At 27.3% G+C, this 14,311-nt stretch overlaps 2 protein-coding genes across 2 annotated transcripts in view; both read right to left on the reverse strand.

The window, feature by feature from the left end:
• The window catches only part of LOC136983516 (uncharacterized), a 345,314-nt gene that overhangs the window by 142,398 nt on the left and 188,605 nt on the right, over positions 1–14,311 (reverse strand). The window lies entirely within an intron of this gene.
• Lztr1 (Leucine zipper like transcription regulator 1) overlaps positions 1–14,311 on the reverse strand; it is a 64,760-nt gene that overhangs the window by 22,866 nt on the left and 27,583 nt on the right. The window contains exons 5-10 of the mRNA XM_067280268.1: positions 12,173–12,252; positions 9,507–9,615; positions 6,305–6,443; positions 3,567–3,706; positions 955–1,101; positions 770–824 (exon numbers count right to left, since the gene is read on the reverse strand). Of these exons, the coding sequence (XP_067136369.1) occupies positions 770–824; positions 955–1,101; positions 3,567–3,706; positions 6,305–6,443; positions 9,507–9,615; positions 12,173–12,252 (670 nt within the window). The remainder of the gene's footprint in view (positions 1–769; positions 825–954; positions 1,102–3,566; positions 3,707–6,304; positions 6,444–9,506; positions 9,616–12,172; positions 12,253–14,311) is intronic.

The following is a 14,311-nucleotide window of genomic DNA, read 5'->3' on the forward strand; positions in this document are numbered from 1 at the left end:
CAAAGAAACACAAATTAGTAGACATCCATAAACCATACTACAAATACATTCAAATACATTCCACAGACAGTATTGGAAAACAACACATACAAAATTTACTATGACAGAGCCATAATCACAGATAAAACAATTTACCACAACAGACCAGACATCACACTCATTGACAAACACAATAAAATCACATACATTATAGACATATCTATTCTAAACACAATGTACAAAACATGTGCACTGAAAAAATCAGCAAGTACACAAAACCCGCCCAGGAAATAAGGCATCTGTGGAGGATGGCTAGGGTGCTTATTGTACCTGTCGTTCTCTCCTCTACAGGTGTCGTACCCCACACACTACACAAAAGCCTGGGCACATTAGAATTGAATAGACACACATACATCACACTACAGAAGGTCACTATATTGAATACATGTCATATTGTGAGGAAATTCCTGAATACAGACACACACACTGATACACTTCTTTAATTTTTGTTTTGGTTACTATGCCTTGACTTTGGTCCGACATAGTACACAGCCACCAGTGTTAACTGAGTATATCTCACTCAATCCAACATAATAATGGTCAGAATATTTTTAATAAAGCATAGAACCATGTGTCCATCAAAATAAACAAAGATCAAACAAAATAAAATTCTTTTCTACACAAATCAACATTATTAATAATAAGATATACTGTTATGGTTAATTAATATAAAAAATGAAATTTCAAAATATTAGTTTATAAAAATAATAGTTAAATATTTCAGACTAACCTCACTATCTGGTGAAGGTTGAATTATGGACCATGTTTGGCTATCTAAATCAAAACTATAAAATGTAAAATAATACTGTAAGTAAATTATATATTACATTAAATTATGAGATATTTAATTATAAAATTTAAAAAAATTAGTAATATAGATAATAGATATAGAAAAATCTTAAATATATAACTTACCAATGTAAGTCATTAGGTAACGTACTATCGGCTGCACCACCAAAAACATACAAATGACGATCAAATGCTACCATTGTATGACCATATCTTCTTGTAGGAGGTGGAGGTGCACCTCTTAATATGTGTTCTGTTGAAATCCTACACCAACTGTTTAAATGAAATTAAATATAAAATATTTTATTATATATTTTAATCTTGATTAATCTTAATATAAATCTCAGTTAGTACATAAGTTAATCACAAAAAATGTTTATAATTCAAATGGTAAATGCAATACAAAGTTATGTGGTTTGCATTTGAACAGAGATTTTAGAATATTGCACAGTACTCATAATTCTTATTCTTTCATTTCTTTGATATAACCATTAACTAATTCATTAGCAGGTTTTCATAGAATTCCAATATTAAAAAGTTATTGCTGTACACTTAACCTTATTTTGATATTAACCCATTATCTTATGCACTTATTTTTTAACAAATGTACAGTACCGTACATACATAAGGCAGCAATTTTAGACTGATTTTTCACATATTTACACTGCAAATAATTGCTGTTTCTCAAATTTGATAATTCTGAAAAATCCTGTAATATGTCTTCTCTGCACATAAAAAATTTCAATGCCATACGTTGTTTAGTTTATTGAGATATTGTTCTGCATTTGAGGACATTGCAAGGGACATTGTTCGTGACAATGGGCAAATGCAAAATGAGTTCATCTGGAAATAAATGATAATATTTCTTAGAAGGACAAGAAAATGATTTTTCTGTATTTTTTGGACATGAAATAAAACTGCAAAATATTTAAATTGTTGAAGATCATAGTTGCCCAGAATATCTTACAGAGAGAAATGTTCAAGGTAATAGTGACTTGAAGACTGCCATGTTGTTGTCATGTCATGCATAGCTGACAAACATCCATGATATCATGCCTAACTCTTGAAGCACTCATGACAGACGTCTATGATATCATTTTTTATAATATCGGGTCTCCACAAATCACATCTAAGCATAAAATTGCTGCCTTAGACATGTGATTACATGACGATAAAGAAAAATTGTAAGCAATTGCAAGTATAAGGCAGCAATATTTTGAGAATATATGAGAAGCAGTAAAATTTTTTCTGACAAGAATTTTTACAGATGGATAACATGTACATGAGAATATCATGGAAGCACAGCTAATTTAAAGCAAAATTAATTTGGTAAAACATGCCCATAAAAAACTAGTAGGTGTGGAAAATCACTGCTACTACATTTGATCACAGGTTAAAATTGTACATTGTTGCTAAAACTGCAATTGCTACATAAATTTTCTAAAAAAATATGATCCAAACAAATGAATTTAATTACATATTTTTAATTAATTAGATTTTTTTAGACAAATTAAATTCATTATTAGAAAGAACTTTACATAAATAATCAATAAAAGTATCTGGATATCAATAACTAATGGTGATTTCAGAAAAACAAACACTAACCTTTTACTCAAAGTTCAAAAATCTTTCATTATAAACAAAAAATGACTATTTCAACAGGAGAGATTTCTAAATTTAAATTTATATAAAAAATATTTTCAATATTGTTAGACATTAGTTATTCATACTCCAATTTATCAACTGTAAAGAATAAAATTATACATAAACGCATTTCTTAAATAAAACAGCTATAATTTGAATAAACAGTTAACAATCAATATTACATTATTATTTAGATAAAATGCAATATTGCTTTCTTTATTTTATTTTAGAAAATATTATGCTATAGAAATTATAAGATATTTTTACTGTTTTTTTAATTAACACAAGAAAATATACTACAATGGTTTGTTTTTGTCTTTTATATAAATAATTTCACTAATTTCATATTTTTTGAAAATTATAACTTAAAGATTAAGCAATATATCTTTTATATTTAGTTATCAATATAAAGGATATTAATCAATATAAAAGTTAATGAGAACAACAGAACAATAAATTTCAATTTCTTAGTAAATTTTAAAAAGTATACTTTTTATGTGTAATTTATTGATGTGTAGACTTTTTACCTGTATTATGCTAGTCATGATTAATCATTATTTCATATAACTTGTAGAGAGATTGATTTATCTATAATAATGGTCTGTTTACAATTATTACTAATAAAATTACTTTAGACTCTCGATTATCCAGGATGGATAGGAAAAATATTCCAGTTAACCTAGTACTGTTTAAATCATGTATGCAGTAAAAAAAAACACAGAGAGCAACAGATACAACCACTTCACATAGTTACTCATAATAAACTGAACACACCACGGAAGTAAATCACCCTTTCCCTCTTCCTGGTCAACAGCCTGCAAAGCAGATAAGTCAAAGTGATTTGTGACAACAGTTAATGTGATCCTAGATAATCAAAAGTCTATAGTATATAAAAGTGAATATCTAAGTAAATTATAAATATATTTATAATTTTTTATTTTTACGGTTTTACTGGTAACATAGTTTGTATATATCTGTTATATGACATTAATTGTATATAACATTTATCTAACTGTTTTATAATCTACAGTATTTATAAAAATGAAAATGAATAATAAATAATTCTTATTTATTTATTTATTAAAGATATTTACGTTTTATCTTTAAAGTTGAACTGAAAAAGACTGTTTGTTATTTTAGCACCACTCTGGCCAGAGAAAACAAACATACTATCTCTTGCAACTGCAACTGGAAAATTGCAGCATGTTGGAGGACAATCACCTTTTTGAGGAATCTAAAACAAAAATATGGTAAAATATAACTATAATTATTTTTTGTATTTATTTAAAAGTTTAAAAATTTTGCATATATATTATATATTCACATTAATTTGATTTTATTGTAAACTACTGATTTTCTGAAATATTTTAATAAATAAAACCGAATATAAATGATTGCCTAAAAAAAAAATCTTTGTTTTCAGCTTATATACTGTTGTGAAGAGAAAAATAATCAGAATATTACTTCCTCATGCTGCTAATGTGGAATTTAAATTTCCTGATCAATTTTTTAAAACATTTTATATTTTTCCAGGATATACAGGTATACCTCAAGTTACGTTGTTCTTGATTATACGTCGTTTGTCAAAAAAGTATTTGGAAAAATAAAAATCAAGTTTAAGTCATTTTATTCAATTTTACATCCATCTGCCACAAATATTGAAGTCATAATATCACTAGAAAAGCGTTAAAAGCACATAAAATCATATTAAAATATGTATATTTATAGTAAATGTTAATATAATCATCATAAATCCTAGAGAACGAAACACGAAAACATCTGTATTTCTGTGTTGTCGTCTTATTTAGTGGTCTTTAAGTGCTCATTATTGGCATTTTCCATGGTAGTTCCAATATCTACCATTTGGCGTTGTTGTCACCACTCAATATTGGTAAATTTAACATAAATTAGTTTATTTCTACTATCGCAAAATAATTTTAATAACTGTATTTGTTATTTAACCTTAAAAAATCATCCTATTTTATAATGTCTTAGAGAAACCACATTCACAAATAAAGAGTCCACGATGTACTGTAGACATCACCAAATTGTAAACATGTACAGTACATGTATTTGTAAATTTAGATTACTTTTTTCTGTACTATATTAAAAACTAAAATTTATTTGTTTGTAAGCTTAAAATAGATTCTTATTAACCATACATTATTAAAAATGCATTTAAGAATAAATTACAGAACTGGGAATGGTAATTTGTGGTTTAGCCTAGTGACAAGTAAATTTGACTTACATCGCCTCTCCTGGAACCAATTACTGACATAAGGTGAGGTATACCTGTATACTGAAATTTCAGAATATCTCAAAGATAACAAAAAGGTCAAATCAGCATTTTCAAATTAAATGATATAATAATTGTTTAGACTAGAAACATATGATAGCATTGCAATAGATTTGGAAAAGATTTGAAAGAGCTCTTTGATACTGAAGGAGTTGAAACAGGTCTGAGAAAGATATCTAAAATATCAGACTTTGTAGTTCCTACAATTAGGAAGTTGAAAAGTCAAGATACTGTTGTAAGTGATACATGGATGAATCTGCAAACAATAGGTAATTTAAGAGAACTTTACTTGTAAAAAGCTGGATGGTTATGTAAATGGTAGGCATCAAGCATGTAATATCTGGTTAGAGGTACAGAACTTAGATCCTCTACATGCAGATTCTGTACAATTTATAGATAGGTTGAACTGTTTTGCATACCAGGAAATTCCAGATATTGAAGTTACTTGTAAGTTATTGCTTACTATTAATCTATCTTGTCATGGGATCAGGGAATGAACCTACAAACAAATGAAACTATGCTATACTCCCAGATTTGAGAGTCTAGAAATTTGTCTCAGTTAAGTAAACTTATGATTAAAGCCTTATGAGTATCTTCTGATAGTGTAGAATTTGAGAAAATTCTCATATTTTAAGAACATTCATCAATCACATAGGAGTTCCCTGACAAAACTAAATCTAGAAATACATTTACAAATAAATTTCAACACATCTGGTATTCCTAATATAGTAAATTAAGAATATCCTATGTCTGAGGAAACAGACCAAAATGGATAAGTTCCTAATTACTACTCTCTATTAAAATGAAATAAAACATTAACAATCTTGATATTGAATAAATGCATTGTTGTCTGCTATTTTGAAATGCATTTTAATTGCTTGTTTAATTGCAAGTTAGAAAAACAATAGAAATGTCATTAGATACTGTTTGTTGTTTCTGTGCTCTTCTGCACATACAATAACTTTTTGTTTTTTAGCTGTGTCAGAATTTCATTTTAAAGGTATTTAAATTTAAAAAAATTTAAATTAGATTCATTACCAGTAAAAAACTCATCAATTCAGGTAATCTAATTTTTATGTATATATAGGATGATAAATAGTTGTTAATGTTGCTGTAATTTATTCTGTAGTTTCATGAAATTGTATAATAAGGACCAAATAGAGATAAATAGCCTAAAATTCATTTTCCTTTTTATAAAATAAATTCTACATTACCCATCAAAAGTGTTTCTGTAAGATAAGTTCTTCATAGCAATTACACTTACTTCCAAAGAACTAAATAGGGAGAACAAAAAGCAATTGAGTACTAAAATATGTATGTATGTATAAATTTATTTGGATATACTGTTAGTATCAAAATTAAAATGAATATTAACTATACCATTAGTAGAGTTAGTATTCTTATTAATATTGATAGCATTTTTATGTTTTCACAATGTTTACACAAAGTTATATATGTTTACAAAATTTTAATAAATTTACAATATATGTTTTAAAAATAAGGTATAAAAATTCATAATTTTTAATAATTACACACCTCTTCCCAAATTCTATTATCCCCAAGTAATGATGTAGTCCACATGTCATTCAATCGAGCATTTCCATCATATCCAGCAAATATCCATAATTTACCATTATAGACTGCTGCTCCATGTGCAGATCTAGGTACAGGTTTTCTAAAATATATATAGATCATAAATTAGTAATATGAAAAATTTCAGTGTAAGGTATTGGCTTTCAAGTAAGTTAAATATTTTAAAAATTATTTATTTATTGATTGCTGAAAATTATAAGTAAAAAAGAGTAAAATTAAATTTTTACATCAAGCCAAAAATATCAGGTTATTTCAACTTGGATTTAAAAAAGTAGCAGCAAATAATCCATTAAATTTTAAAAATGTATTAAAGATAATTGTTGTTTCTTTGATTATACACAAGATCTCTTAAATGATGTTAAAACTTAATTCTTTTCTTCACAAATTAAAAAATTTTGCTGTCAACATTCTATTTCACAAGCTCAACAATGATGTGTTTAAGAATTTCCTTGAGAAATATACAAATGAAAAAGTATCAGACAAAATCATCAATACAATCAAACCAAACATTGAAGGAAAATATTTGTGGTTATCCTATTGACAAAACTACAGATGCACTTGGTAGGAACATTCTTAATGTAATAGTCGACATACATATGATAGTGTAGAAACAGCAACTGAAAGTAATATTTGCTCCATGCTATGTTCATAGAAGCAACCAATCATTCAAACATTGCAAAATGCATAAATAATGCATAACAAATTTTGTGACCAAATGGAATGCCTTACAATAGCTCCTTTTTGTGTTTGATACTGCTAGCTATACACTCAAAGAAGCCAATGCGCCAAAAGTGTTTTATACCAAAATGACCCATTTAACCTTCTAACACATGCATGACAACAAAAAACATGCTTTTAAAAATCCAGCGATGAAATTACTAAATAATAATGTTTTTGATCAGTTTAACTGATCGAAAATGTTATTATTTAGTAAATTTCATTGTTGGATTTTTAAAAGCATGTTTTTTGTTGTCATGTATATACAAAATATATAGATTAACAGATGCATTTAATAAAATTTGTGAAACTGTTCACATAATGTTTCCTGGTGCCAATAAATTGATTGCCAGCTGCAAAAAAAAATTTTTGTAAAGACTCTAAAACAATTATGGAAATTTGTGTGAAATTCTCTGATAAAATGGGCATATAATTATGAAAACAATTATGTGCCCATTTTATCAGAGCCTTTATTGATATGTTGGGGTACATGGCTAGCTGTTGTCATCTACTATGCTGACAATACTCACAATATACATCAAGTTGTAAAAATTTAATCTTAAAGCTTCTGTGTACATTTCAGTTCTAAAGAAATCAAGCAAGAACTTGCCTATATTAAAGCCAATTTATGTTTTCTTAAAGACACAATTACCAAGTTGGAAAGAAGACTTCATCTCAATAAATCAATCAATGTAGTCAAGTTGCTAATTAATAAAATCAACATTCTAACAGGACATGTAGGAGCCACTTTAAAGAAAAAATTAAAATGTGATTCAAAAGAAATCCCAAATGGAAAATTATTTTTGGCATAAATGATGTAATTTAGGGTAAAGCAATATCCTGTGAAACTTTTGATTTAAGTCCAAAGAAAATAGCACCTCTTCTGTATGCCCTAACTACATCTTGTGATGTAGATACATCATTTTCAAAGTAGAAAAGTATTGTTAGACCAAATCAAATGAATATTCAATTTTTAAGAGAAAAGTGGAGTATAATGCCAGAATAATTTTATAGAGCCACAGTATTTAACGATAGTTTAAATGATATAAATGTTTTTCCAAGCTAAAGACCAACTTTCTTGCATTTATACCTGCATAAATATTAAAATTTCTGCACTGAAATCTTAGAAAACATAAGGACTAGCTTCTGAAAGTCTATAAAAAAAAAACTGTAGAGAATGTCAATGTTTTGGCACTATCCTCTATGAGAATTGTGGTTTTACACCATACTTTTTTTTTGTAAATTTTATTTGTATATATATATATTTCATTTTTCCTTCTTCCTCTGTCCTTTGTTCTTGGCTTCTACTCCTGGAAACCTCTCTGTGGGTGGCAATGACCTGATTTGTAAGACAAAGGGAATGGGTAGCCTGGAGGGGCTAAAGAGGAGATAGAGGGGTCACTTTTGGCTTAGACATCGAGCGGTACAAACGGATTTTGCGAAGGTCTCCAGGTCGATTTAGCACCGACTAAACGTTTAAAAGAGGTAGTAAGCCGAATATAGTAGAGACTAGATAGGATCTCAAACATTTTATACAACAACTTCTCCGGAAGTTTGTCGAGTAACAAGAGAAAGAAAAAAAAAATCCAAACTCTACAACAGAGATTCGTACCATCGAAAAATAAAGGTTTGAGCTCTAGTCACCACCATGAGGTCGTAAACTAAAATTTGGGTACCCATTCTTGTCTCATTCTTTATTTTCTTCTATCCTATCATCTATCCTTTTTTTTTCCTCTTTCCTTTAGTATAATTAGTTTTTAAGTAGTTAATTTTCGGATTAATCTTTTTTTTTCGTGTTGCACTGTGTATCCTGGTCAACCCTCTGTTGCAAGATTTAAGGTTAATGATTCTGTGCAGGTGTCTGATAATTAAAACTGTTTGTACAAGGAGTGTCGGAATCCAAACGAGAACCTGTATATTATATCAAACGCGAGTGAAAATTAAAGAGTTTAATTTTTTTTGTCTATCCCTCTGTCAGACTCTTTTCTTCACCACGTGCATCTACAATAGAATCAATGACCTTGATCTTTATAAGTGTAGAATTTAAAAACTTATGTTGTATTCACTTTTCTTATAGGCCTACAAGAAAAAAGTTTGAAAATTGAAAGCAGGCATTATATCCTAATTTTGATGGGGTCAAATGAGATGGAACTGTATAGGCGAGTCTTCAAAATGTATTCATATTGCATGAATGAACAATGACGTTACGTAATTTTCATGAATTTGTATGATTTATTGTAAAATATCTATTTCTAGAATAATTTTGAAAAGATTAAAATTGTTTCTTGATGATAAAAATGAAAGGAAAAAATAATCTAATTTCCAATATCATGCTGGTTAATCCATGAAAATATGGTAAAAAAATTTTACATAACAAAAGAAATTAAAATTGCTTTGAAAGAAAAAAATAATTCAAATTTTTTCTTACTTTCCTTCAAATTTCCATTCAATCCACTGTCCAGAGGTAAACTTGTATTCAAATAAGTCATTTTTATTTGTAAGATTTGAATTTGAATGAATATCACCAGTGTAACCACCTAAACATAAAAAATAATTATAATTTTTTAATAAATAAAATGTCTCAATAATATCTTAATAAAAAAAAAAAACTCTTAGTATATAAAAATTTTTATTTGTGTTTCTAAAATATATTAAACCCAAATTTGATCATAAAAAATTATTTTTTTAACTCAAGGTAAAATCAATACTGAGATTTTATTAATTAATCAACATCCACTTTTATCATTATGAGGGAATCAATTTGATTATTAATAAATTATGTAAAATATCTTATAAATAAAAATCGAAATTTTGTTTGTTTGCAGCACAGTTATATCTGTGTGAGGCCTCTGCAGACATGTTTGTGTTTGGATTCACAGGATCATTGAATTTAAGTGTTCTTTGCACTCAACTTTTCTTTAAGAAATTTGTCTTTCCTTCTATTTATATACTTTATAATAAACATGTTCTGCTGTATTTTACAGAAAAATTTGTGAAAGTCCACAAATTTCTTTCAAATGACCATAAAAATTTATTTTAGCAAATAAATCTGACATCACTGCCTACAGACCAATATACCACAGAAAACACAACACTAAAATTTAACTTCATGTTCAGTTACTTGCACATTAGAAATAATAAATTAACAATACAAGTTAATTATTAATAATATATGATCAAAGTAATAATGTGCAACTGGATAAAATTGGCTGTAGTGTTGTTATCATCAAATCAGCTACTGTCTCTTAATTCAAATACCAGTAATTTATTTCATTGCTTTTGATGTAAAGCCTAAGGATGAAAATTATTTTGAAAGTATTTAAATAATCTTATTAATTACACTTATAGAAGAAACACCAAAACTAAAAAGTATTTTCACATCTTCATTCACTTCATACCTTCAGGTTTTTGATATTTCTTCTACAAGTATAATAATAAATATTGTCCTAGTATACATTCATATTTGTAATCTTATTAATTTTTTTCTGTAATAATCTTAAACTTTCTTTAATCTTATTTCTTTAAATAACAGATCTTTTCTCTTGTTTTTAACTGTCAATGTTTTCCATCAGCAAATTTAAAACTATATTCCATTTTATCGGAAAACCACATAATATAATTAACACATAACATACTTCATCCCCAGTACTTTCAAGACATTCTTACGTTAGTTAATCTTCACGAATAAAATAATGTTTTAAATATTCAATCCTTTAAATCCTTTAAAGTTTAATCTGAATTCTAACCTTTCTAACTTAATGCTCCTATAAGAATCGAGAAGAAAGTTGAAAGAGTTTAAGAATCAAATATTTGAAGCATTAATGTTATCCTTAAAAATAAATAAAGAAGACCTGAAAAATACTATAGCTGAAGATGTGATGTTTTAATTATGATGTAATAATTGTAATGTAATGTTGAAGAACTTTATATTACAATAAAGCAGAATAAAATTTGAATTGTTTTACTGTAGTATAAACTTGGCTAAATCAAAGCTAGTATATCTCATATTTTGAAAATGAAACTTGAAAAGAGTAAGCAACATGCAGTCAACTGACTTACAGAATGTGTCATATAAACTTCTAAGTTGTGGATAAAATTATCAGATATTTCACAGTTTTAGTGGCATTTGAGTTTAGACAGTTGTTTAGGTATCTTTTTAGAGCAGTGGTTCTTAACTGGTGTTCCATGGAACACGACTGTTCTGGAAACTTGTAACAAGTGTTCCACTAAATTATGAAAGTGGTATACTAGCTGAAACCATGATTGAATAAATGTTAGTATAAATCCACAGTTTATAATACACACAAGAAGTAACTTGCATTTTGCAGTGAACTACTCTTGTTTCCATGCAAAGACAAGAAACTTACATATATCTAAGCAACATTTTTTGCATAGAGAATCTGTACTTTCAAAAACATGTTACTGGCAATGTTAAAACCTATACTAGACCAAGTTGTAAATATGTTAAATTTCATCAAGTCAAGATCATTTAAGATGCTTTTTTTAATTTGAATATCCATGGAAATTCAGTATAAATCTTTGCTTTTGCACAATGAATTAAGATTGTTATTCAGGGGTAAAGTGCTATGTCCATTTTTAGAACTTAAGAATGAATTGTTGGTCTTTTTCCAAAATAAAGATAGAAATACTTTTATAAAGTCTTAAAAATTATATTTGGTTATTTGGTATGTTAAAATGGCATATATAGCCAATATTTTTAATTACTTGAATAGCTTAATACAAATTACCAAGGAAAACATGAAAATATTTTGACCATCCACTGACAAATCTCAGCATTTCAGATAAAAATACAATAGATATATTTCCAGTCAACATGTTAACTGCTCAGTCATCCAGCCATAACTGTTTGATACTATAAATTATTTTAATAGGCATAAATGCATCAAAGACTAAATTAAATTTTAAATTTTATCAATTACAAATAAATGCATATTATTTACATCTTTATGTATCTAATTAAGCATTTTCAAAATAAAAGTATTAAAATTTTATTATTATTAATGTATATTTGATATTTAAAGTAAAACATCAACAACAAATTTATCAATTTTACACACTTGATGGATTACCTACCAAAGACAAACATACTACTTTCATGAATGACAGCAGAATGATGGTACCTAGGAGCTGGTGGGACTCCTGTTGTAAATGCCCTATAAAGAAAACAGCATCAAAATAGCTTTACAACAAAAATTATTATTATTTTATTACATATATTTATTAGATTATATATTTGATTGTAATATTCATTATGCTTACATTAATTTACATTAAATTTATAAACAAATTACTTGTCACTTTTCCAAAAAATGTATTGTTATACATCATTAAAATATAAATTTTTGTTTGAAAGATGACAACTTGTTTAAAGAAACTGTTTCAGCCCTTGTAATAAGATTTTGAAGAATTTTTAAATTTTTTCTTTTTTCTTTTGTTTGGTGTCACAACTTGGTGAATTTATAGAGACTTGGCAAATTCATCTATTTAATCCATAATCTTTACAGAGACACGTTTCGGGCTTTCGCCCCTCTTCAGTTTGTTACGTAATATACATGTGCTGCATCTGGTGGGCATCTGTCTGGCACCTTCCACACTACGTTTTCCCACTTACATTCCCCTCCTTGCTAACTTGACTGCTTCCCCCACATGTCTCACAGCGTGTAACTTCTCCCTCCCAGAATGCTGCACACAGCCATGCCTACAACTATATAAATATACTTTTTATGATATTCTATTTAATAGTTGTAACCAGCTTTTATGAATTTCAATGCTTAGGTTCTTGTTGATATTATTTTTGTCTGTAGTAATTTCGTAGCTTTCTTTAAATTTTCTTTTGTACCAATTTTTTTCCCTGTGCACTATTTTAACATCAGTTTTATCTATGCTACAGTTATGAATTGTGCAATGTTCATAAAAAACAGAGTTTATTCTATTATATTTTAAATCTGTGATGTGTTCTTTTAATCTTGTTTCCAATCTTCTTTTTGTTTCTCCAATGTATGCTTTAGGTGGCTCACATGTGCAAGGTATTTTGTAAACGACATCAGTAGTGTTGTATTTATCTAGTTGTTTATTTACACCAGGTTTAGTCTGCCAGATTCTTTTTTGTAAGTTTCTATAAGTTGGTGCCAGTTTTTATATTTATTTTATCAAAACTTTTATTTACCTGTTCGAAGAAGCCACGAATGTAGGGGAAGGATATGTATCTAAATCTGCTTTTATCTTTGTTTTGTTTATTTTCCAGTCTTTTATTGTAGATTTTACTTTCCCATTTATTTATTATTCATTGTGGGTAGCCGTTTAGTAGAAATTTAGTTCGTAGTTCGTTAAGATGTTTTTTCTTCTTCAGTAGTGAACTTGTTCTGTTTACAATTTTTTTATATTCTGTGTTGAATATACTACTCCAAGTATTTATAAAGTCACCAGGTCATGACACCAAACAAAACAAGAAAAAAAAGGCACAGTTTCAACAAAACAAATTTTTAAGTTGTTAATATTGACTTCATTGTAGAAATATTTTTAAAAAATCAAATATTTATGATGCTCATATTATTTGCTATACAAGTATTGTAATCATTGCATGTTATATTACTTATTTAAAACTTGCAGCAAGTAATTATTGAACCATAAAACCACGTTAAATGTATGAAAAATACGTTAAATATTTTCTGTATATTTTTCAAGTTAAGTATTTGATCTGCTCTTCTATCATGTTAGCAAAATTCAGATTTTGCTAACATGATAACAATGTTTGCAAAATCTGAATTTTGCTAACATTGTTGTTTATAAAAAAAATTTCATAATTATTGAAGATCATTTGGTTTAGTTTGTCTTGTTTTTAACATTTTGTAGATATTTTCAAAATAGTTTTAAAATCTATATCCTTGCTTTAAGAAAGTGCATATTTTGAAAAATAATGAAAAACTGACAATTAATTAATATTAAAGTTAATATAAATGTATTAAATTCTTGACAGTCTAAATTAATAATTGAATAAAACCATGAATAATACAAAACTGACAAGAAACAAAAAGTTTAGAATATTTTGTTAAAATTCAAAAGTTTAATTCAAGAAATATCTTCATATTAATTATTCAAAAATGTTCATTTTGAACATCATAAAATATCAAAAAAGGAAAAATCATAAAGTTACAAATTCATCATAGCAAAAAGTGTCATTTTAAATAAAACATTGAATACTTTTGTAATATT

This window comes from Centruroides vittatus, unplaced genomic scaffold (genome assembly GCF_030686945.1).
Source record: "Centruroides vittatus isolate TY-2023 unplaced genomic scaffold, ASM3068694v2 contig_882, whole genome shotgun sequence".
Lineage (NCBI taxonomy): Eukaryota > Metazoa > Arthropoda > Arachnida > Scorpiones > Buthidae > Centruroides > Centruroides vittatus.